This window comes from Mustelus asterias, chromosome 7 (genome assembly GCF_964213995.1).
Source record: "Mustelus asterias chromosome 7, sMusAst1.hap1.1, whole genome shotgun sequence".
Lineage (NCBI taxonomy): Eukaryota > Metazoa > Chordata > Chondrichthyes > Carcharhiniformes > Triakidae > Mustelus > Mustelus asterias.
The window spans coordinates 32,349,543-32,374,086 of NC_135807.1; the positions used below are offsets into that span (position 1 = coordinate 32,349,543).

General features: G+C 44.5%; 1 protein-coding gene across 3 annotated transcripts in view; it reads right to left on the minus strand.

The window, feature by feature from the left end:
- Positions 1-14,244, minus strand: part of LOC144495615 (DNA topoisomerase 1-like) — a 104,404-nt gene extending 90,160 nt beyond the window's left edge. For 2 of the 3 annotated variants that reach the window (XM_078215834.1, XM_078215833.1), the window contains exons 1-2: positions 14,085-14,237; positions 13,904-13,943 (exon numbers count right to left, since the gene is read on the minus strand). In XM_078215834.1, coding sequence (XP_078071960.1) covers positions 13,904-13,943; positions 14,085-14,141 — 97 coding nt within the window. In that variant the 5' untranslated portion in view covers positions 14,142-14,237. Of the gene's footprint in view, positions 1-13,903; positions 13,944-14,084 lie in introns of all 3 variants that reach the window. The other variant, XM_078215832.1, reaches the window with a different exon arrangement.
- Positions 14,245-24,544: the final 10,300 nt, after the last annotated feature.

Consider the following 24,544-nt stretch of genomic DNA (forward strand, 5'->3'; position numbering starts at 1 on the left):
CTCTAAGCCCACGCCACTCCCTGGTCCAAACTAGACCATTCTTTTGTATCCCTCCATTCCCACTCCGTTCATGTGGCTATCTAGAAGTCTTAAACGTTCCCAGTGTGTCTGCCTCCACCACCTTGCCCGGCAGTGCATTCCAGGCCCCCACCACCCTCTGTAAAATACGTCCTTCTGATATCAGTGTTAAACCTCCCCCCCTTCACCTTGAACCTATGACCCCTCGTGAACGTCACCACCGACCTGGGAAAAAGCTTCCCACCATTCACCCTATCTATGCCTTTCATAATTTTATACACCTCTATTAGGTCACCCCTCATCCTCCATCTTTCCAGTGAGAACAACCCCAGTTTACCCAATCTCTCCTCATAACTAAGCCCTTCCATATCAGGCAAGGTCCTGGTAAACCTCTTCTGCATTCTCTCTCTAAAGCCTCCACGTCCTTCTGGTAGTGTGGCGACCAGAACTGGGCGCAGTATTCCAAATGTGGCCGAACTAACGTTCTATACAACTGCAACATCAGACCCCAACTTTTATACTCTTTCCCCCGTCCTATAAAGGCAAGCATGCCATATGCCTTATTCACTACCTTCTCCACCTGTGACGTCACATTCAAGGATCTGTGGACTTGCACACCCAGGTTCCTCTGCGTATCTACACCCTTTATGGTTCTGCCATTTATCGTATAGCTCCCCCCTACATTAGTTCTACCAAAATGCATCACTTCGCATTTATCTGGATTGAACTCCATCTGCCATTTCTTTGCCCAAATTTCCAGCCTATCTATATCCTTCTGTAGCCTCTGACAATGTTCCTCACTATCTGCAAGTCCAACCATTTTCGTGTCATCCGCAAACTTACTGATCACTCGACCATGATCACAGAGAGAACAGAGAGTCAGAGGCAGGAGACCAGAAAAAGCCAGTGAATCAACTCAAAGTAGTCGAAGTAAACCAGTAGATGTAACAAAGTGAACAACAACAACCTTCCGGAAATCAAGGAAACTAGAGTGTGATCTAGAGAAAAGGAAAAGGAAAGCTACCACTGCTAACGAAGCCAAGCAAGGATCAATGCTTAAATCTGGTTTTGGATTGGTAATTGCATATTTTTAAAAATAGTTACAGTTCCAAAAAATTAAAGTAGTAATATGACCCAAGAAGTGGTAACTGCAATGGTGGGCAAAAGCGATGCTAAGGAAGCGTTCAATGAAAACGTGTAATGCTTATGATCTTGCAGCAAACAGGGTACTGGATAAATTTAAAATCACTTTTCACCTAAGCCACTAAAATTACTGAGATTCAAATTCCATTGATGGAGCAAGGAAGGGGGCAGAAATATTTTGCAATTCATTGCAACATTCAGAATGCTAGCAAAGAACTGAGTTTGGCCTGACCCTCAAATACACTCTGCAAGATAGGCTTGTTTGTGTTTAGTGAAATGTAGCAATTCAAAGCCAATTGCTCACTGCAAGTCTTTTAACATTAAAGCTTGCTGTTGAGATCAGGGTGTCCACAGAATAGGTTGCAAAAGATGCTTCCCAAATTGGAGGTGGAGTCAAGGTCGGAACTGACAGCAAGAAATCTTGTAAAATGCAAGCATCCATAGGTGTGGCACTCTCCATATGAACGGTGGAACAGGGAAAATACATTTAGAAGCTGTGGCAAGAAAGGCCATATAACAAAGGCATGTTGTACATGATAGACTTTGCTAGCCCCAAAGGTGTGCAAATGCAAGAATTAAAGATGGGGAATAAATGCCAGCCCACATTGCCAATGATATCTACATCCCAAGAGTGAAATGATAAATTTCTCAACTGAGAGTTTTGGTCAATTGGCCATGGGACAGTATGGGTGTTTGCATTTATAATTCAGATTGTCCTATACATTAGCTTCATTCAAATGGTTCACCTTCTTATGGTATGCCTGATGGTTCTAGTGATACATCAGGTCACCTGATTATAGGTTGTTACAAAATATACAATTTTGCTGTTGATGGATAGGTACCTGATGAATACCTAGTTTAGGGTTATCTTACATTATAGTGGAGAACGTCCTGTTTTTAGAAGGCCTGCTTACCCCTGAAAATGTACTTGCAGGTAGCGAATCTATGTCAGGTAGGTTGGCAAGGACATGGAGGCTGCTCAATAATATTAGTTCCCTCACTATCAGATGCAGTCCCAGCCTGAGAGAATTATATTTATCACACCAACTATGATGATAATGCCAAGTCAGCCTTAATGTTAAGCAATGAAGTCCATTTAGAATGATTTCTATTATCCTCCCTCCTGAAGCGCTTCCTCCAAATTGTGTTCAATAATTATTGATTTATTTTCCCATCAGTTAAGGGGTGTAGTAGCTGGTTAAAAAAAACAAATTTGCTTGGCCTTGTTCTATCTGAATTATTGTCACATTAGTATACAGTGAAAAGTAGTGATTCTTGCACGCTATACAAAGCATACTGTTCATGGAGAAGGAAACAAGAATGCAGAATATAGTGTTACAGTCATAGCTAGGGTATAGAGAAAGATCAACTTAATGAGAGGTCGGTCCATTCAAGTCTGGTGGCAGCAGGGAAGAAGCGGTCTTGAGTCCGTTGGTACGCGATTTCAGACTTTTGTATCTTTTACCCAATGGAAGGTGGTGGACGAGTGTATGTCCGGCGTGCGTGGGGTCTTTAATTATGCTGGCTGCTTTTCCGAGGCAGAGGGAAGTAGACAGAGTCAATGGATGGGAGGCTGATTTGCGTGATGGGTTGGGTTACATTCACGACCTCTTGTAGTTTCTTGCAGTCTTGGGCAGAACAGGAGCCACACCAAGCTGTGATACAACCAGAAAGAATGCTTTCTATGGTGCATCGGTAAAAGTTGGAGTCGTAGTTGCCAAATTTCCTTAGTCTTCTGAGGAAGTAGAGGCGTTGGTGGGTTTCTTAACTATAGTGTTGGTATGGGATGGGAACCAGGACAGGTTGTTGGTGATCCAGACATCTAAAAGCTTGAAGCTCTCAAACCTTTCTACTTCATCCCCATTGATGTACAGAGGGTCATGTTGTCCACTACGCTTCCTGAAGTCGATGACAATCTCCTTCATTTTGTTGACATTGAGGGAGAAATTGTCGTTGCACCAGTTCAACAGATTATCTACCTCATTCCTGTACTCCGTCTGATCATAGTTTGATATCCGATGCGCTACGGTGATGTCATCAGCAAACTTGAAAATCAGGTTGGAGTGGAATTGGACCACAGTCATAGGTGTATAAGGAGTATAAAAGTGGGCTGAGGACAGAGCCTTGTGGGGCACTGGTGTTGAGAATGATCATGGAGGTGGTGTTGTTGCCTTTCCTTACTGATTGTGGTCTGTGAGTTAGGAAGTTCAGGATCCAGTCACAGAGGGAGGAGCCGAGCCCCAGGCCACGGAGTTTGGAGATGAGTTTTGTAGGAATAATAGTGTTGAAGGCTGAGCTATAGTCAATAAATAGGAGTCTGAATAGGTGTCTTTATTATCTAGGTGCTCCAGATTGAGCGCAGGGCCATGGAGATGGCATTTGCTGTGGACATGTTGCAGCGATAGGCATTTCTGTAATGGATCCAGGCAATCTGGGAGGGTGGAATTGATTTGAGCCATTTCAAAGCACTCATAATGATAGATAATCACAGCCACCAGACGATAGTCATTAAGGCATGCTGCTTGGCTTTTCTTTGGTACCGGGATGATGGTCATCTTCTTGAAGCAGATAGGGACCTCAGTTTGTTGAAAGAAAAAGAGAGGTTGAAGATGTCTGCGAATACCCCTGCCAGCTGATACGTGCAGGATCTGAGTGTTTGTCCGGGTACCCCATCCGGATCAGTCGCTTTCCGTGGGTTGACTCGAGAAGGCTACTCTTGACATCTGCAATGGTGACCTCAGGTTCATCCGAGGCTTCTGGGGTGGAGGGAGTGCTCTCACTGACCTCTTGCTCAAAACGGGCAGAGAATGCATTGAGCTCATCAGGGAAGGGTGCATTGGAGACAGCGATTTTACATGCTTTCATCTTGTAGCCCGTTACGTCTTGCAGACCTTGCCATAGTCGGTGGGGCCCGTGGGGCTAGCCTGGGACTCGAGCCTGGTCTGGTACTGTCTTTTGGCATCTTTGATGGATCACCTTAGATCATTTCTGGCTTTCCTGTATAGGTCAGGGTCGCCTGACTTGAATGCCTCAGACCTAGACTTCAGCAAGCAGTGGATATCCCTGTTCATCCATGGTTTCCGGTTGGGAAACACATGGGTTTGCTTCTTTGGCACACAATCTTCTACATAGTCAGTTACTGTAGTGGTGCACTCGTTCAGACTGGTCGCAGAGTTTTTAAATACCGACCAGTCCACTGACTCAAAGCAGTCCTGTAGAAGATCATTTGATTCCTCAGACCAACATTGCACAGCTTTCTTTGACCGATTCTCCCGCTTCAGTTTTTGCTTGTAAGCCAGGAGCAGGAGCACAGTCTTGTGGTCTGATTTGCCAAAGTGTGAGCGGGCGATAAAGCGGTAGGCATGTTTGCCATTTGTGTAGCAGTGGTCTAGGATGTTTGAGCCTCTGGTGGAACAGGAGACGTGTTGGTGGTAACCTGACAAGACAGTCTTGAGCTTGGTTTGATTGAAGTCCCCAGCCACAATGAACAAGCCTCAGGATGTTTCATCTCAAGGCTATTTGCGGTGGTGTATGTTTCATCCAGTGCGATCTTCACATCCACAGGTGGGATAGAAATGGAGGTGAACTCCCGCAGAAGGGGCAGCATTTTAGCATCAGGTATTCTAGGTCTGGGGACTAGAAACTCACCAGTGTTGCTACAACTAGACACCATGAAGTGTTGATTCGGAAGCAGACCCCACCTCCCCTAGCCTTCAGCCACTGTACAGTCCATTTGGTGGATTGAGAAGCCCTCTGGTTGTAAGGCACTGTCCGGTGACGTAGGAGTGACCCATGTCTCCGTGAAACAGAGCACACAGCAGTCCCACAGTTCTCTTTGAAAAGCGAATGTGGCTTGTTTTCCAGAGATTGGACATTTGCCAGGAGTAAGCTTTTTGGCTGCGGCCGGGGGGGGGGGGGGGGGGGGGGGGGGGGGGGTTGTTTCACTCTCACCTGCAGGCTTGCACATTTCCCACGCTTCCTAGTGTGACTGCTGCTTTTCGGGCTTGGGAGATGGAGAGAGTATAATGTGTTAAGAGTATAGGTGTGTCCGATGAGGTTCTTCTCTCTGGTCAAAGATAGATGATTTTAAACATAGGAACATAAGAAATAGGGGCAGGAGTGGACCATTTGGTCCCTCAAGCCTGCTTGGCCATCCAGCTAGATCATAGCTGATTGACCACAAAGCCATTTTCCTGCATTATCCCTACATCCTTTGATATGTTTAATATCTAGAAATCTGTTGCCGCCAACCCGCAGCCCTCTGGGGGAGAGAATTTCAAAGATTCACCATCTCCTGACTGAAGTGTTGAGGACTGCCTGGTCTTGTTCAACTGACTGCATATTACGCGCTTCTATTACTATCCTAGTGATGTGCAAGCACATACTAATGTGGGAATGTCCGAAATCTTACTGTCAGCACAGCTATCAAGTTAGTCCCTATTCAGGTTTGTATACTCAAAGCATTGGGGAAGAAATTCACAAAAATCATCCGAGTATAGCTATTACAACAGTTAATTCTGAAACTAGGTCCCAAAAATTAAATGCATTGTTTCCTTGAATTAATGTTGCTCTTTACCTTCACGCATGTAAACTTGACAAAAATTGTTTGGGAAACTCTCTGCACCATTAAGTGAAAAGACTAAACTCGACTATGACGACACCAAAAGACTAAACCCGACTATGATGTCATTAAATAGTCAGCAACTTACCTCAAAGGAAAAGTATCGCCTCTTAAAGCAAAGTGCCAGTCACTGAAATAATTCTTTGGAACAAATTACATTCACAAGAAAGGAAATTTACAAAAAAGCATGTAATTATCCAAAGTTGAAAAGCATTAATCTGAGGAACTTGGCACTGTGGAAGTAAAGTCTTATTTTCCAAACAATCAAATGTGGGTTATTACTGATCAACAATTTCATTTTGAATACTTCCTGGTTTTAACTACTCACTTTATCACTTGCAATTTTCAAAAACTCCAAATAAATCTCTGCAGCCAATGGCATTAAAGGTGGCAACTGATGTCACAAACCAGATGCTAAGAACGTCCCAACAGGGACATTAACTGAGCTTCAATATGCAATTCTCAGCCAACTAGAATGTTGCAAGTGCTACAATTGACTACCAATCTTAGTTCACATTAGCGAGACCTGGACAGCATTCAGGCTTGGGCAAGTTTCATTTGCAGTGCCGGGCAATGGCCATCTCCAACAAAAGGGAATTCCATGACCTTATTACATTCAATGACATTACCACCGCTGAATTCTCCATTCCTCAGTCACATATTGTGGCTCGGAATTATATTGCTATTCTTACTCTCACCGGGTCAAACTCCTGGAACGCTATTCCTAATAGCACTGTGGGTGTACATACACCACAAGTTGCAGAAGTTAAGGAACTGGTGCACTGCCACCTTCTCAAGGGCAATAAATGCTGCCCAAACAAGCAAAGCCCAACATCCTAAGAAAGAATTGAGCATGGGAATTTTATATGAAAAATAATTTCAGGAAAGAACTTAGAAGTTTGGACGGAACAATGGAAAAATGGAACAGATGGACCTGTGGAGATCACAACTGCGGAACAGCACGTTAAGAGTGTTTGCATGCCCTCCTCATTAGGACTAGTGTGCTTCTCATTTTCAGTTCACATTGTTGGCTTGCAGAAATGGGAAAGATGGAGCCAAATTTGCAAGAGCCTCCATGTCAGCACACATCCGCTCCAATTCTCAATTATGTCTCATTGTGGCAGAATGGAAACTGCCTCTCTCTCTCGGACCCAGCTTCAAGTTTCAGAAAAGGTTTGGCCTCCAAACATGCATTATGCAGGCCCACTGGCTCGTGGGCACACACTGGCACACATGGAACAAACTCTCAGCAATGGACAAATAGCTCTACTGCTTTGTGGATACCTCAGGAAGTAATGACAAAGCAACTAAACCCTGACAAAAACTTTGAGCAGCCCAAATGCGCCATCCATCTGGGCAGCACGGTGGCACAGTGGTTAACACTGCTGCCTCACAGCTCCAGGGACCCAGCTTCGATTCCTGGCATGGGTCACTGTCTGTGCGGTGTCTGCACATTCTCCTCGTATCTGCATGGGTTTCCTCCGGGTGCTCCAGTTTCCTCCCACATTTCCAAAAGACATGTTGGTTAGGTGCATTGGCTATGCTAAATTCTCCCTCAATGTATCCGAAGAGGCGCTGGAGTGTGGCGACTAGGGGATTTTCACAGCAACTTCATTGTAGTGTTAATGTAAGCCTACTTGTGACACTGATAAACTAATCTCAGTTTATTACTCCACATGAGGCGATATTTAACAGGGTAGACCAACATAACACAAGCGATCATCTTTATCACCACCTATGCTTTGTAGTGGCCTTTACTGGAGAAAACTTGGCACCATTATTTAATGGGTATAGAGCATCCTTGCCATATTCAGGAGCATGGCAGCGCATTCACATTTTTGTTCCTCATTGGTGAAGTCACCTCTGATAGGGGCTCAAAACCACACAAATTTGTAATAGTTAACTGCTTATATGTGAAATAGGAGTAGGCCATTCAGTCCCTCCAGCCTGCTCTGTAATTCACTAAGATCGTGGTTGATCTGTTCGAGTTTCGAATTCCACACTCCAATCCACCGTCAATACCCTTTTATCCCCTTGCCTAAAGATTACCCTCCTTTGAATAGGCACATGGCTATTAAAAGGGTTTATTTGGGGCAAAATCAGTTTTATGATATAAGTAATCAACATTACAATAGAAGTTGGCCATGAAACATAGTCAATCCTTTATGGCAGTCAATACTCAAGATAACTGCGTGAACTGGTGCACAATACATTATTGATAATTGATTGCCTGATTAGTTGAAATACAAAATTCACTAGGAGTGAGAAGGGAATTGCAGAGAGGTCAGTGCATGGATTCTTTACAAGGAATAGTTGAGACATTGACTAATGTACCTTATACTCGACATGAAAGACATAAGAATTGTAGAATTTGCTTTCAAACGGTTAAAGCAAAGATTTAGCATGTCTACTATGGGCTGAATAGCCTTCTTTGCTGGGTAAACTGATTATAAATCTTAACCATTTGCGATATTTCTGGATTTTTTTAGAATATAAACCACACGTGATTGTCCACTAATTAGAGTTCAGAAAACATTTTGATACAGTGCCTCGAGACTTAAAATTATAGCTCCTATAATGGAAGATGAGATTGCAAGTTATTCATGTGATAATATCCAATAAGTGTTGCTTCAGGCGATCTACTTCATGAGCGCCTTGAATGTTAATGTTTTATACAAAAATTTAATGTTCGTTCTAACTGTATGTCTTCAATGCAATCCCCAAACTGTAAAGAGGCCAATTTAAAACTCTGTTGCAAATCATGTCCTATGTCAGTCCCGGAGCACTTATTCTCTCAAATGTAAATTAGCTCAGCTCCCCCGAACGTGAAATTCAAAGTTTTCATCTATATTTACGATCCCCTCTTGGCTTCGTCTTACCTTGAATCCTCCAGCCTGTGCCTTTGATTCAGCCAACTCTGGCCTGTGCATCTTCCCCTTCTTCACTGATAGCACAGGCTCCCTCCATCTTATTCTTTAATACAAAACTTTTAATGCCCCCACCTTACTGCTAGTCAGCTTTTTTCAAAAACCTTTTCAAACATTGCTTTTGGTTTTTAACTCTTCTTACTGCTCACCATCAGTTTCTCTTCTACAAGTGCGTTTTCTATAAACAGGCTGAATAATGCTATGTTGATGAAAAATGGTAACTTATTCATCTCCTGAATGCAGGAGTCATATTACCCATCTCCATTTGCCCAACAAGTTGGTGGTGGCTTACCTTCTTGAACCACTACAGTCCATATGGAACAAGTGCTTTGATATAAATCAAGTAGCTTGTTAGGCCATGTTGGAGAGAAATCCTAGTAGGTTAGAGAAATCTTAAACAATTAGGGATTTAAGACACTAATCAAACCACTGACACTATGTGAATTGGCCTCATTTCAGACTCTTAGTCTAACAGGGGAACTGTCTACATGAACACAGTAAGAAATTTAAATAAGTATTAGATTTGAACAAGTAGTTCTGATTCAAACATGTATTTTGGCATTTTAAATGTATTAACTGTATTTTATAAAATTGTGCATTTTAGCCAACAGCAGGCTGCAGTAAAGGATGATGGGATGAAACCTTAGCATACAGAACCACATTCTTTGGAAACAATTAAACTGCAAAATGTGCAAGTTCTCATCAGCGAAAGTGGATTCTCAGGGCTACTTACGAATAAGGTTTTTCACACTATCCAGATAAGACAGGGTCTCTTCCCAGTGAGAATATACATCTGTCTGGTTTGGCCAGTGATGTAGCAGACGTTGGTGGGAACCTTAACTTTGACCTTTGTAGCTAAGTGTCAGGGGTTACTAGGCAATAGAGGAAGAAGCATCAGGATTCTATGGACCAATGAAATCCCACGATGTCAGAGGGTAGAATGCAACTGGTTAAAGTATGTGACAAGTGTTATCAATGACTGATTTATATTGAAGATGATTTGATCAAAACTAACAGAAGGCAGGAACATTTGATGCGAGAAATGTTTAATTGTTTGAAGCCTTTTGACTTCAGAGCCTTCTCTTCTAGAGAAGCATTGGATTAACCAATGTTATCTCTCCCTTCAAATCGTTGGTCAATAAAGATGCGACTTTTACCAGGACACTGGCTTTCGTGAGCCTTTGTACTGGCTGAAGTTTTGGCAATACCAAGCCTCCAGAGAACCCTGCAACAGGCCACTTCAGAGGACAGAGTCAACTTCAGAAGTGTGGATCTGAAGCACATGTAGCCTGCCAAATTATTAAATTGTAAATGCTATAGACCACCAACATAAGGGGAGCAGATAGAAGGCAAAGATGCTCAAGCAGATTAGGTTATTTGTGGAACAATAGAAGTAAATAATAATAAAAAATAATATCACAAACAAGTATAAAATTAGATATGCAAGAAAATCCAAGAAAAAGAGTCAAGTCAGCTGATCAAGCTCACTATCTAGAATCCATCTGAATTCTGTAGCATCCACACCACTGAAAAAAAAATCTGGGTTATATATTCTTGCTCTGAATTACATTCAACATAACACAATACAATGAAAACACAAAACTAATCACATGCTACAAAGCCACACCAATTCTACAGTGGAGTAAAAGTTTTCAGCCATTATGAGCATCCTCCCCACGTCTATGTATTAAAAGTAAATTCTTATGGCTAAATGTTATGAATTAGAGATTGGATGCAAGTGCCTTACTCAGAAGTACAGACCTCAAAATACATGAACTCTATCAAGTTAATGTAGATTAACCAGCGATTTAAGCAAGACCCTGGTACAGACAAAAAAGGCCAAGTTAGAATGCAAGATTTATTTAGTAACTCCCTAGAAATGTTCCCATTTAACATTACAGGCGATGTATGAATTTAATAAGATATACAAAAATAAATTAGTGTTGATATGTGGTTAACAGTGTTCTTGGTTTTTCTGTGCAGAATTTCTTCCATTCTTTCCCAAAGGAGGTGATTTATTCAGGTACAGTTCCACAGCCTCCAACCATCCTCCAGTACATCATTCAAGCAGTCATTCTTCACATGAATCTAGGAGTGTTGGCAGGTTTGACCATCTCAATCCAGCTCGATTCCATCTTCGGTAGTCACTTATTTAGCACATTTTCCGTCAGCTTATTATTCCATCAGATAATTAATTACTGGCACAAATACTTCCGCTTTCCCCTGCACCTTCCTCACTAGGTCCACTGTGCTAAAGCAAACTGAACTATCTAAATAGTTAATCAGCAATCCAATTCAAAATGTGTTAGCATGTCTAATGAACCTACATGACCAAATAATTTGAGTATTAATGGTGTAATTTAACAGCTGAAATTGGTGGTGTGAAGATCTCTGTTGATCCAGAAAATAAAATTAAAACACAATCTTTTTTTTTAAAAAAAAGAAAGTTATACATAGTGATGAGCTATGATGGCAGAGCCAAAAAATGGGAAAAAACTGAAAGATTCCTAAAATGAACACTAAAATGGCAGACATAACATCTATACATTTGCTGGGACAAAGGTTTGGACCTCTTGTCCCTGAGAAAGCAGAACGAAATTAGCTTTCACTTTTACCTTCTACCATTTCCTTACCATGTATTAAACCACCAAATATAGTATTCTGCAACAAAACCTCAGGAGAAAAAAAATTGTTTAAATAGAAGAGTTGCAGGATCAATGAAAAACTACAGATTTGGGAAAGAAAATCATTAATACACAACTGTCCCCAGGCACTGTATTCAAGCCATCAAGAAACATGACAGTATGCACTTTGCACCTCAAGTATAAAGGAACAATTTGTTCTCTGTTGTGATAAAAAGGTGCAGAAGTGGATAATACAAATTCTTGGAGATCATACATAAAGCTATTTAATCATTATGAATGTTATGTTGTAGAAAGAACACCTATTACATTTTTTGAATGAGATCAGAATATTCAATTTTAAAATTATATTCATAACATCTATTTCAATTAATCCAATGGATACCAACATTATTAAAAGTATCCATGTTTACCTGCAATTCTTAATACACCTATAGGCTAAATTAGAGAGAGATTTTCAGTGTTATGGTTTGCTAATGTTAGGAACATCCAAAGATCACCATTCAGGGACAAACCTGGAAAAACTAGATAGTACAACTTACACTGCATGAAAAATGGGAACCTATGTAATTCTTTAATATATAAAGCACTGGTTAGGTCACAGCTAAAGTATTGCATTCAGTTCCTGTCACCACTTCAGGAAGGAAATGTAGGTCTTTGAGAAGATGCAGGGGAGATTGATCAGAATGGTATGAGATGAACTATCCTACAGGGTGATGTTGGAACAAAGGAGAATTGATACAGGTATACAAGTTTGTGGTTCAGACAAAGGAAAGCTGTTCCCATTAACTGACAGTGCACATATGAGGTTTTGATCATAGGATCCCTACCGTGCAAAAATTCGGCCCATCGGGTTTGCATCGACTCTCCAAAGGCCCTCCAATCTGCCCCATCCCCGTAACCCTGCACAATCACCACGGCTAATCCACCTAACCTAGATATCTTTGGACCGTGGGAAGAATCCAGAGGGAACCCATGCAGACATGGGGTCATCGTGCAAACTCCACACAGTTACCCAAGGCCTGAACCGGATCATCCGGAGGAAACCCACGCAGGCACGGGGAGAATTTGCAAACTCCACACCGACAGTGACCCAAGCCAGGAATTGAGTGCAAGTCCCTGGAGCTGTGAGGCAGAAGCGCTAACCACTGTGGCACTCAAGAGACGTAGAAGAAATATGAGAAAGAACTGTTTACGCAATGATCTTGAACTCTGTCTCTAGGAAGGGGTCAGTTGGGAAATTGAATGGCATTCAAGGCGAATAACCTTGGAAGGTTATGGAGAAAGGAGGAGTGGGACTGACTGAATTCTACAGAGAGCCACCATGGAGTTAATGGGCCAAATAGTCTGTGCCTGTGCCCCTCCCCCCTCCCCCTTATGTGCAGAAGTGGAGGGAGAAAAGCAGAGAGAGAATTGCGCGGTGTGAGAGGGAAGGAAGCTGAATGAATTCAACAGATTTTGTCCGGGCTAAATGGGCAGCATGATGGCACTGCTGCCTCACAGCGCCAGGAACCTGGGTTCAATTCCCATCTTGGGTCATTGTCTGTGTGGTGTTTGCAGATTCGCCATGTCTGTGTGGGTTTCCTCCGGGTGCTCCGGTTTCCTCCCACAGTCCAAAGATGTGCGGGTTAGGTTGATTGGCCATGCTAAATTGCCCCTTAGTGTCAGGAGGACTAGCTAGGGTAAATGCATGGGGTGGGATTGTGGTTGGTGCAGGCTCAACGGGCCGAATGGCTTCCTTCTGCACTGTAGGATTCTATGATTCGATGGCCTTATGGGGGCCGGTGCAGGAAAAAAGTGCGACTCATCCATATAATGTTTAGAATTCCGAGTGCAGAAGGAGGCCATTCAGCCCATCGAGTCCATACCAACCCTCTGACAGAGTATCTTACCCAGGCCCTTTCCCCTGCCCTATCCCCATAACCCCACACATAGCTAACCCATCAAACCTACACATCTTCAGACACTAAAGGGGCAATTCAGCATGGCCAATCCACCTAACCTGCACATCTTTGGACTGTGGGAGGAAACAGGAGCATCCGGAGGACGCAGAGAATGTACAAACTCCACCAGACATGCAGTCACCCAAGGCCGGAACTGAATCCGGATCCCTGGCACTGTGAGGCAGCAGTGCTAACCACAGTGCCACTCCAGCGCCAGGGGAGCATGCAGGGGGGAAATGGGGAGGGGGCGGGGGAGAGAAGAGAGAAAGAAGAAGGGGAATTGGAGGGGGAGGGCAGAAGAAAAAGGGGGGAAATGTGGGGTAAGAAAAAGGGAAGTGGGGGGGCAGAAGAAAAAAGGTATAGTTTTACATGTGAGGGGGTGAGTGGTACAGTTGGCGGGTGCAGGGTTGGGGTGTGTGCGCGCGCATCCTCGGGGGGGGGGGGTAAAGCACGCGCCCCACAAGTCAGATGTCGGTTGACGGGGGGCGGGGGTTTAAAGTGAGAGAAGGGCTGCCCGCTGAGGGCTACAGGCCTGAGGCCATCCCTCCATCCTCCTTCAAAAATAAACAGTGGCCGCATCGACATCCAACTGAAATAAAGCCTACTCACCACTACTCGAGGAGGCCGGCACCTGATGTAAGCTCTCCTCCTGCGGGAAAGACACAAACAAAACTTTAACAAGGTGCGTTTTTTGGGGGGGGGACGGAGGCGGAGGGGGGGGAATTAAAACGAGGAATGAAAATAATTCAGTCGCATAGCGAAAGCTTCTATTTTTTCACAAACTTCTCACCTCCGTTGGCACTAAGGTCACGGCTCCGTTAATCACAGTTGATGAGGTTGAAGCCATCAGTTTGATTTTTAAATTGAAAAGGAACCGCTGCCTCAGCCCTGCCGCCCTCTCCGCCCCCTCTTATAACCTGCGACCAAGTGCCGATCGGCGCTCACTGCGCATGCTCCCGAACTCCCATTCCTCCTCCCCTCCCCATTACTCTGCCCAGAGTCAGCAACGATGTGGAGATGCCGGCGTTGGATTGGGGTAAACACAGTAAGAAGTCTCACAACACCAGGTTAAAGTTCAACAGGTTTATTTGGTAGCAAAAGCCACTAACTTTCGGAGCGCTTGCTGCTCCTTCGTCTGGTGTGTGGGAGTCCTATTCACAAATAGGGCATATAAAGACTTGTAGAGGAAAATGAGCCCTATCATACCATGTTGTATCATAGAAACATGGAAAATAAAGTTTATTCATTCGTGTCACGAGTAGGCTTACATTAACACTGCGATGAAGTTACCGGGAAAATCCCCTAGTCGCTGCACTCCGGCACCTGATCGGGTACAATGAGGGAGGATTTAGCATGGTCAATGCACCTAACCAGCACGTCTTTCGGACTGTGGGAGTGTGGTGGACCTCAGTTGTGCCTTTGTCCTATATGGACCACCGTTGTGTGTGCTTGTCATACCTGGACACATCCCCTTCCAGTTTGGGTCCTCCCCTCAGCACCTAGTATAAAGGTGGCTGTCTCCTCCCCCTTGTTCAGTCCAGGTTGGTTATATGTTGGGATCTGCTCCTGATTCTGTTGTGAATAAAAGCCTACACTTATATTGGCATATCGGTAGTCTTTCGCCTTATTGATAGCGCATCAATTTTATTCACAACAGTTACTAGTATGGAGCAGTTTCTAAAACCCGACAAGTTAGCATTAGACCCTCAAGAGGTTGGAGCCTCTGATAAATTTGATCATTGGTTGGACTGCTTCGAAGCATTCGTCGACACCACTACGGCCATCGACACCGACACTGCTAAACTCCAATTGCTCCACGCTAATCCTCAATATGCTTACGTAGCGTACCCTGATGGGCGGGAGGACACGGTTTCTGTCCGTGACTTGGCACCCGTGGGTGCCCCTGAGGTCACCACGTCCTTCCGCCCCACAGTCCCTGGTGTCGTCCACTCGGAGACTGCTACGCCTCTTCCTCCCTCAGTCCCTGTCCCCAATGTAGTGCGCCCTGAGCCTGTTGCGGCCCCCCAGCTCCGGTTCCCACTGTTCCCCATACGCCACCAGGGCCACTGCTCACTCCTCTCGCCCCTATGTACAGCTCGCTTGAGTCGCCGGAGCCGTCGCCACGCAGTACCCGACGACTGGACGGGACGACGGATCGGTCCGCTTCACACCACCTGGCGCCTTTTCTGGACGCTCACTGTACGGAGCCTGGGCCGACATCACTCCCTGCTCGGATGACTCTGCGACCTGCACTACGACGATCGCGACGGCGGATCAAGCCACCGGTTCGCCTGGACTTGTAGTATTGTTTCCGCTTCACCCCCGTGTTGTTTTTTTAAAAGGAAGGGGTGAATGTGGTGGACCTCAGTTGTGCCTTTGTCCTATATGGACCACCGTTGTGTGTGCTTGTCATACCTGGACACATCCCCTTCCAGTTTGGGTCCTCCCCTCAGCACCTAGTATAAAGGTGGCTGTCTCCTCCCCCTTGTTCAGTCCAGGTTGGTTATATGTTGGGATCTGCTCCTGATTCTGTTGTGAATAAAAGCCTACACTTATATTGGCATATCGGTAGTCTTTCGCCTTATTGAATAGCGCATCAGGGAGGAAACTGGAGCACCCAGAGGAAGAATTTAGGGTCTGGGTTGATGAGCTGGGGTCCAGGTTTCAGACACTGCAATGCACCAGGGAGGTAGAATGTTACCTGGACACTTTGTTCCAGAAGGCAGTCACACCCCTTAGACTAGGTGCTTCAGATTTGGTTTGTGATCAGGGAGGGTGTGTCTATGAACAAGACAGGTATGGGGATCCAGAAGATAGCAATGAAAGAGCCTCGGCCCTTATAATTGTCCGTGCAGACACGAGGAGAACATGCAGACTCCACACTGACGTGACCTAAGTTAGGAATCAAACCCGGGTCCCTGGCGCTGTGAGGCAGCAGTGCTAACCACTGTGCCACCGTGCCGGCCCAGTGATTGTCCTGTTCTCTGGAATCCCCCCTCTCTTTTTGGTGGGCATCATCAAGGGTGAGATAAAAAGATTTGGAGAGCCATAACACCATCTGTTGGTGTTGGGACCGGAAAATCCCAGCCTTAGTTTTGAAATTTTCCATTGATCTATCCATGACAGCTTTTTGAGGATGGAGTTCCAGATTTCCACTTGACTTTATGTCAAGAATTGCTTCCAACATCACCCTGACCTCTGTAATTCTTATTTCAAGGTTATGCCCCCTTGTTCTGGATGGAAGTAGTATCTATCTACCCTTTCGTTAATTCATTAATCATCTTTAACATAACAATTAGATCACTCAGTCTTTTATACTCAAGGGAATACAAACAACTTGTCTTCATAATTTAACATGTTTAGCCCGCTTGTTTGGCACCCCATTGATAAGATATTAATTTCCTCCATCACCAATGTACAGTGGCAACAGTGTTAGCATCTACAAGATGCATTGCAGGAGCTCACTAAACCTTCTTAGACAGAACCTTCTAAACCCACGACCACTACCATTTAGAAGGACACGGCAAGACCACCGCCTGGAAGTTCCCCTCCAAGCCACTCAGTGTCCTATCAGAAATATATTGCTCTTCCTTCATTGATTTTGATTTGATTTGCTTTGATTTATTATTGTCACATGTATTAACATACAGTGAAAAGTATTGTTTCTTGCGTGCCAAACAGACAAAACATACCGTTCATAGAGAAGGAAATGAAAGAGTGCAGAATGTAGTGTTACAGTCATAGCTAGGGTGTAGAGAAAGATCAGCTTAATGCAAGGTAAGTCCATTCAAAAGTCTGACAACAGCAGGGAAGAAGCTGTTCTTGAGTCGGTTGGTACATGACCTCAGACTTTTGTATCTTTTTCCCGAAGGAAGAAGGTGGAAGAGAGAATGTCCGGGGTGCGTGGGGTCCTCAATTATGCTGGCTGCTTTGCCGAGGCAGTGGGAAATGTAGACAGAGTCAATGGATGGGAGGCTGGTTTGCGTCATGGATTGTCGCTGGATCAAACTCCTGGCACTCCCTCCCTATGGGTGAACCTACACCACATGGACTGCAGCAGTTAAAGAGGGCAGCTTACCACTTCCTTCTCAAGGGCATTTAGGAATGGGCAATAAATACTGACCTAGCCAGTGACGGCTAGATCACATGAATGAGTGAAAAAAAAGCTTCAGTGTTATTCTAGTGAATCTGTGCGACACTCGTTGACCAATATACCTTCTCCGAGGTACATGTCGAGAACTATTGATAGGGTATACTCAACGACCTATACAGATGGACATAATTTACATCACTATATATTCCAGTCCTTTTGAGGCAAACAATAGCATTCCCTATTATTATTGTGAGGAGTTGGTTAGCTTTGATGGCAAGAGCAGGTTGCAGAATAACGTTGACAGCATGGGTTCAATCCCTCTAACTGTTGAGATAATTCCATTAATCAAAATCCATTTCTCCCGTGCCAATCTCTGACCCACGGATTAAACTCTTTGATTTTATTTACCCTATTTGCAATTTGCTCGTGGCTTAGGTAGTCATCCAGAGATGATTATCTTTGTGGTTTTTGCTTTAAAATTTAGTCCTTAGCTGCTCATATTCCCTCAGCAGCACTCTTAGTTTTTTTATGTCGTTGGTACCCATATGGACCACAACAATTGGATCTTGCCCCTCCCATTAATGTTGCTTGCAAGCTCTGAGGAGATATCCAGAACCCTGGCAGGGCTTCCTTCAGGACTCTGATTCTCAGCTGCAGAGAACCGTGTCTAAGTCCCTAATTATACTGTCCACCTACTACATTTCTTTTTCTTTGCCCACTTGAATGGCCTCCTATACTGTGGTGTTGTGGTCAGTTTGCTCATCCTCCCTGTAGTCCCTGCTCTCATGCATCAAGGTTGCAAAAACCTCAAATCTCTTGGAAAATTGCAAGGGCCGAGGCTCCTTCAAAGCTACCTTCCGGATCCCCATACTTGCCTCGTTCATAGACACACCCTCCCTGACCATGAACCTAATCTGAAGTACCTAGCCTAAGGAGTGTGACTGCCTCCTGGAACAAAGTGTCCAGGTAACATTCTTCCTCGCTGGTGCATTGCAGTGTCTGAAACCTGGACCCCAGCTCATCAACCAAGAGCCTAAATTCTTCCAGCTGCAAACATTTACAGCATAGGGATCACCATGGATCACACCGGTATCCACCAGCTCCAACACATCATCTGCCCTGCTGTTTGCTTTTATTTAGCTAATTAGGTTTCGAGTTTAGTATTTCACTTAATGATTATCCGTTGATATATAATTGAGGGTTGACTAGTTTATACTATAAATTTAATATAATACATATGTCTCCCCAGTACCAGTTTAAACTACTGCCCAAGCTTAGAAGTGTAAAAAAAAACTTTATGTACCTGAACACCTAATTAATGCCTCCAGGCTTCAGCTCTCCAGTCTCACTATCTCCAACTCCCTCTTTTGGACCACTCCTTTTCTGTAAAAAGGCCAGAACAGCACCTCCTCCTTTAATGCACTGTATTTCCTCATTTATGAAATTCATGGATTTAAATGCTCGGTCTCACTTTACTAAATTTTGAGTTGTCACCATTGAGTGATTTACCGTATTGTAATGGGGGACTCCTAATCTTCCTCAGCTTCACTGTGATCAACTTTTGTTCTTTTTTGGATAGAATGGTCAGATGGATAGAATGGTCAGAATGGTCAGAATGGTCAGGGATTAGCGGGTAAATATGTGGGGGTAGGGCCTGGGTGGGATTGTGGTCGGTGCAGACTCGATGGGCCGAATGGCCTCCTTCTGCACTGTAGGGTTTCTATGATTTTCTATTAAGCTCTCAGCTATAAACATAACGTGGCAAACAATGATATGAGATTGTGGACTTTTTCAACATTCTGGTTGCTCCACACCTGATGGACAGTGATGAGCTATATATGATTTACTTGGGCTTGTGATAATGCTATTAGATAATGCCCTTGGAACATATTCCTCCACATATAATAGCATGCAATCTGTGCATCATCATAATAATATAAATTATTATTTCACTCCCAGTACTCTGCTGTGACCCTGACTGCCCATTGGAAACATTACTCAATGCATTTAAATGAGGCAGGTGTGATCTTGTAACTCCCTAACAATCTTCTGCATTTCTGTCAACTTACTGCCTCTACAAATCATTTCCATTGTAAAGGTGGTTGTGCTGAGAAGGTATGGTGGTCCACAATAGTACTAGTGCTTGCAATTATATAGCACTACAGCACCGTTAACATAATAAAACATGGCAAAGTGCATCACAGGAGCATTATCAAACAAAATGTGACAGAGAGCTACATACAGAGATAGGATGGATGATGAAAAACTACAAAAAGAAATATATTTTAAGTAGCATCAAAGGAGCAGTAAGAGATGGAGTTACAGAGAGGAAATTCCAGGCCTTATGACTGAGGCAGCTGAAGACAAGACCACCAACGGCAGAATGATTAAAATTGGAATGGAAAAGAGACCAGGACTGAAATTCTTCCAGAACAAAACTAAGTGCCCAATAGGTGGGAAAACGGGAGTATTTCCCGCCCATTTTTTGGGTGTACTTACCAGAACAAATCTCTGACACTCTGAGCATTCAGATTGCCTCAGCATAATTCCCTCTGGTAAGTAGGGGGTGGACCTATTCCCACCCGAGAGGCCAGCAGCATAGCACTGAGCGGGCAACTGCGCATGCGTGACTTGTCAGTGTGGAATTTGGCACAAGAGCACTGGCCTCCTATCGCCTGCTTCCCACTCATCCCCAAGGGATCTTGCCCAAGACCACTGGCCTACCTTGCAAACCCCCTGATCACTGGCCTTCCAGAACCCCCACATCCCTGATCGCTGGCCTACTGGACCTCCCCAGGCCAGCCCTGATCTCCTTCCCCACCCCCAGCCAGCTCCAATCTCCCCACACACCCCTCCCCACCCCCAGCCAGCACTGCCTGGTGGCAGTCCCAACCCTCCCCCACCCTGATGACCTGGCCAGAAACCCACCCTCCCCCCTCCATGGCGAGTTCCAATCGCCTCCTCCCTCCCTCTCCCACCGATCCTGATTTCAGAGTGGTAGTGGCTCTGCCCCCCGCATTCGATCACCTCCCTAATATGCCCCACCCTCATCAGTATGCCCCCTTCTGGTCCTGCCCCCTTGGCATAGCCTGGTGCCTGGTGGACAGTGCCAAGGTGCCCAGTGAGCAATGCCAGTTTTCCCTTGGGCAGTACCAGGGTGCCAGGCTGGTACTGCCAAACTAGAACTGCCTAAGAAGCAACTCCCTTTTCTCCAACTTCCCGGGGGGACCTCAATGGCCTCTGTTACCACCAGAGGGATCAGAACGCTTGTTCCCCATTAGTGGGGAGCAGTCGTAAACCCCGCTGGACGGAACCACTTCCAGCAGGGGGAGAGATGCTAGTGGGCCTGGAGAATACCGTCCCGGGCCTGCTAATCATGTGGAAATTCAAATTTCCATATGATAATCAGCTCTGTGCCAATTTCTGGCACTGAGTTGATTGCGCTAAGAAAAGCACTTGAGAGACTTAGGACTGGCATTATGCCAGTTGTGAACTTTGCTAAAGGTGTGGTCTCCTGGCCCTGATTTAGAGTAATGGAGAGATTGAGAATCCTATTAACATCCTATTAACTTCAATTAGATTTGCTCTTATTCTTCTAAACTCCAGTGAGTAAAGGTCTACACTGCTCAATCTCTCTTCATAAGACAAGTCCTTCATTCCTGGAATCAATCTAGTGGACCTTCTCTGAACCACCTCTAATGCATTTACATCCTTGCTCAAATGAGAGGACCGAGAATGTGCGCAGTACTCCAGATACAGTCTCACCAATGCCCTCTACAGTTGCAACAGCACTTCTCTATTTTTATACTCTATTCCATTAGCAACTCATTGTGGAGTTCTGTATCTGTGTGAGCGAGTGGTAAGTATGTTTCTGTGTCTGAGAGAGAGAGAGAGAGAGGAAGGTGAGAGGGTATATGTGAGAGAGGTGAGTATGTGTGTGTGGTGTGTGAGAGAGCTGAGAGTGTGCATGTGAGAGTGAATGTGCATGTATGAGAGAGCTGGTGTGCCAGAGAGATGAGTGTGTGAATGTACATGTATGAGAGTGAGTTTGTGTATGTGAGAGAGGTGAAAGTGAGTGTGTATATGGGTGAAATAGTATGAATTCTTAAATTCTAAGCGCGAATGAATCTGAAAAATTAGGCAAAGTGTGATTCACAGCAGTAGGGGGAGTGGTTGGAGTCTATTCACACCGAAAAACAGGTTGCTCGCACTAGAGGGCGCTATCGTGCACACGCAGATCTCTCCTGTGCAAAGAATAAAGAGAGAACTCTCAGTGTTCCCCCCGCCCCCCCCCGATATCCCTCCCCACAATCGCTGGCCTCTCCGACCAATTGTCACCCACCCTCTTGGATATTGCCTCGATACCATTGCACCTCAACTTCAGCCGATCGCCCCCACGACCCCCCAGCCTGGTCGGTCGCTGTCTCGACCGATCCCTGATTGCAGAGTGCACAGCTCCCTCCCCACCTCCCCTTAGGCCCCACTCCTCTCATGGCCCTTCCTCTCCCCTTAGGCCCCACCCCATCATGCCCCCACCCCTTGGCACTGCCTAAATTTAATTTGAAATATCGAAATCAGCCTTGCGCCCGGGAAGGTCATGAGGTGGATCTCACCGGCAATCCAGGGCCAGTAAGATCGCGAGAGGCGAGAAATGGTATTTTGCCTCTCCCCCGATCTTCCTGGTTCCCCACGTCCATCGACCGGCATGATGAGCGGGTAAGATCACCCCAAGTGTATTTTCACCCATGTGGTTGCAGAAAATCCATGTTAGCATGATATCAGATGTAGGTAATGCAATAGTCTGTTCATTCCTCAATCAAACAATGAAGGAGATGAGATATCAGACTGGAAAGAAAGTGTACCCTTGAGGCAGATCAACATAAAATGGAGGGTGTGAGAGTCATACTTCTGTTGAATGGATAAAAGCCAGATGGTGAAATACAAAACAAGACACAGGTCTTTTCCTTGATAGTATGTTTATTCACAGGGAGCAACATTACAGATCTCTGCCTTCTCACTAATTAACCATATCCCAACAGATTTCCCTAATGTTCTTTGAATATCAAATAAACTAATTAACAAGCTCTTAAAGGAGAACCGTAACTAAAACAAAACTGCAAAGGAATTAAATTGAAATAAAGTTCCCGGGGCTGAATGCAGTCTCTACAGTGCCCATTGGTTGCAAATTCACTTTATAGTCTTTTGAGTAAAAATCAAACAAACAAATTAACAGCCCTTAAAGGGGGCAATGTAAAACAAAAGCAAATTGTTAAAGGAAACGTACCTAATTTAAATTAAAATAATGTTTCAGAGATTCCCTTTAGTTCTCAGTCCTTAATCAAACAATGGCTATCACCTATGTATCTTTAATAATGTAATCAATTGACCATTAACAGATTCCCCATTTTTAGACAAAAAAACTTTTAAATATACATAAATAATTAAAATACCAAAGAGAAACTAGTTCTTACAACTGCTTACAACTCATCATAACACAATACATCCCTTCTCTCGGGCCTCCAGCAATTTCTAGGAGAAAGCATTTCTCTTTGTCATGCTCTGCGAGACCATAAAGCTCACCGAATATTCCTTGACTTAAGCCTTGATGAATGCCCTTCTCCCTCCACGTAGGGCATTCAAGTGTGCAAAAAAGGTGGATCTAACTGTAGTCCCTCCTGAGGCTGGTGAGGGAGTTATCACACAGCACTGAGGGTATTCTTGGATCTCACCCATAGACCAACTGATACAGACTATAGCCCCAAACATTTGAAGCAAATTCCTCACAGCCAGGGCAGATGTTCGCTTATAATTTGTTGGTCAATTAAACTCTTACGGAGCATCTCAATAATCGCCTGTGATTTCTTCCACAAACCCCAGTATAAAAAGGACTTTCAGCTGTAACCTGTAACGTTCATGACTACAATGTTCAAACTTTTACACGTCTCCAAAATTTTTCATTGTCAACCTCCCAGCGACCCCATCCTTGTTAGGGATTTAGCCAATGCCCTAGTCCAGTCCCTGTCCAATTTTCCATGATTTTATCCACACTCCTTTGTCTCTTGCCTTGTATTACTGTAGATATGGTGAATTTGATGCCATGTCTATGAAATGTGAAATGAAAATGTTTCTATCCTTGTGGAAAATCTTTAGATCCATAGCTACTACTTCATTAGTCTTGAGCGAATGGTAGATTTACAATAAGCTGTGATGGTGTCCTCCGATACCTTTTGCATAGATCACATTTTTCAACTAAACTTTGTGTACCTATCATCAACAACTCCTACAGAAGGATTTTAAATCTGTGACCAGAGGGATGAGCATATTGAGGAAGGCAAGTGTCTGGTAAAATTGCAAGTGGCTGAAACTGAGACTCAGGGAGAGGCAAGTGGGAGGAGGATTGATACTTGGCATAATTCAATGAATGTAAAAACTAGCAACTTGGTACTCAAAGGCAGAGAAACTTCCTATTGGAGAGCTTGTGATGTTGTAGCAAGTATGCTGTAATGATTTCAACATGTCATATCTCATATTGTACATGACTGTAATGGTGCTGAGCATTGTGACTTTCATCTCCTGCACAGGTGAAGCCTCTTCCATGGATCGTAATAGAGATGCCGGCCCGACAATTCCCTCCAAGGATGAAGACAGTGGGTATGTGCTCTAACCTGCACACACCATAGGCCTGGCTTTGAGCTCAGAGATTCAGAGCCAGGGCAACAGGGAGACTGAGAGCCGGGACTCTATGCCAGTTCCTGGGACCTCACGAGGCATGGTACATTGGGGAAACTATGCAGACGCTGCGACAACGGATGAATGAACACCGCTCGACAATCACCAGGCAAGACTGTTCTCTTCCTGTTGGGGAGCACTTCAGCGGTCACGGGCATTCGGCCTCTGATATTCGGGTAAGCGTTCTCCAAGGCGGCCTTCGCGACACACGACAGCGCAGAGTCGCGGAGCAGAAACTGATAGCCAGGTTCCGCACACACAAGGACGGCCTCAACCGGGATATTGGGTTTATGTCACACTATTTCACATAAATATTTCTGCTTTTTTCCTCCTGAGTCTTTATCATGCGATCCTAGAATCAGAATTTATGTCACACTATTTGTAACTCCCACAGTTGCGTGGACCTGCAGAGTTTCACTGGCTGTCTT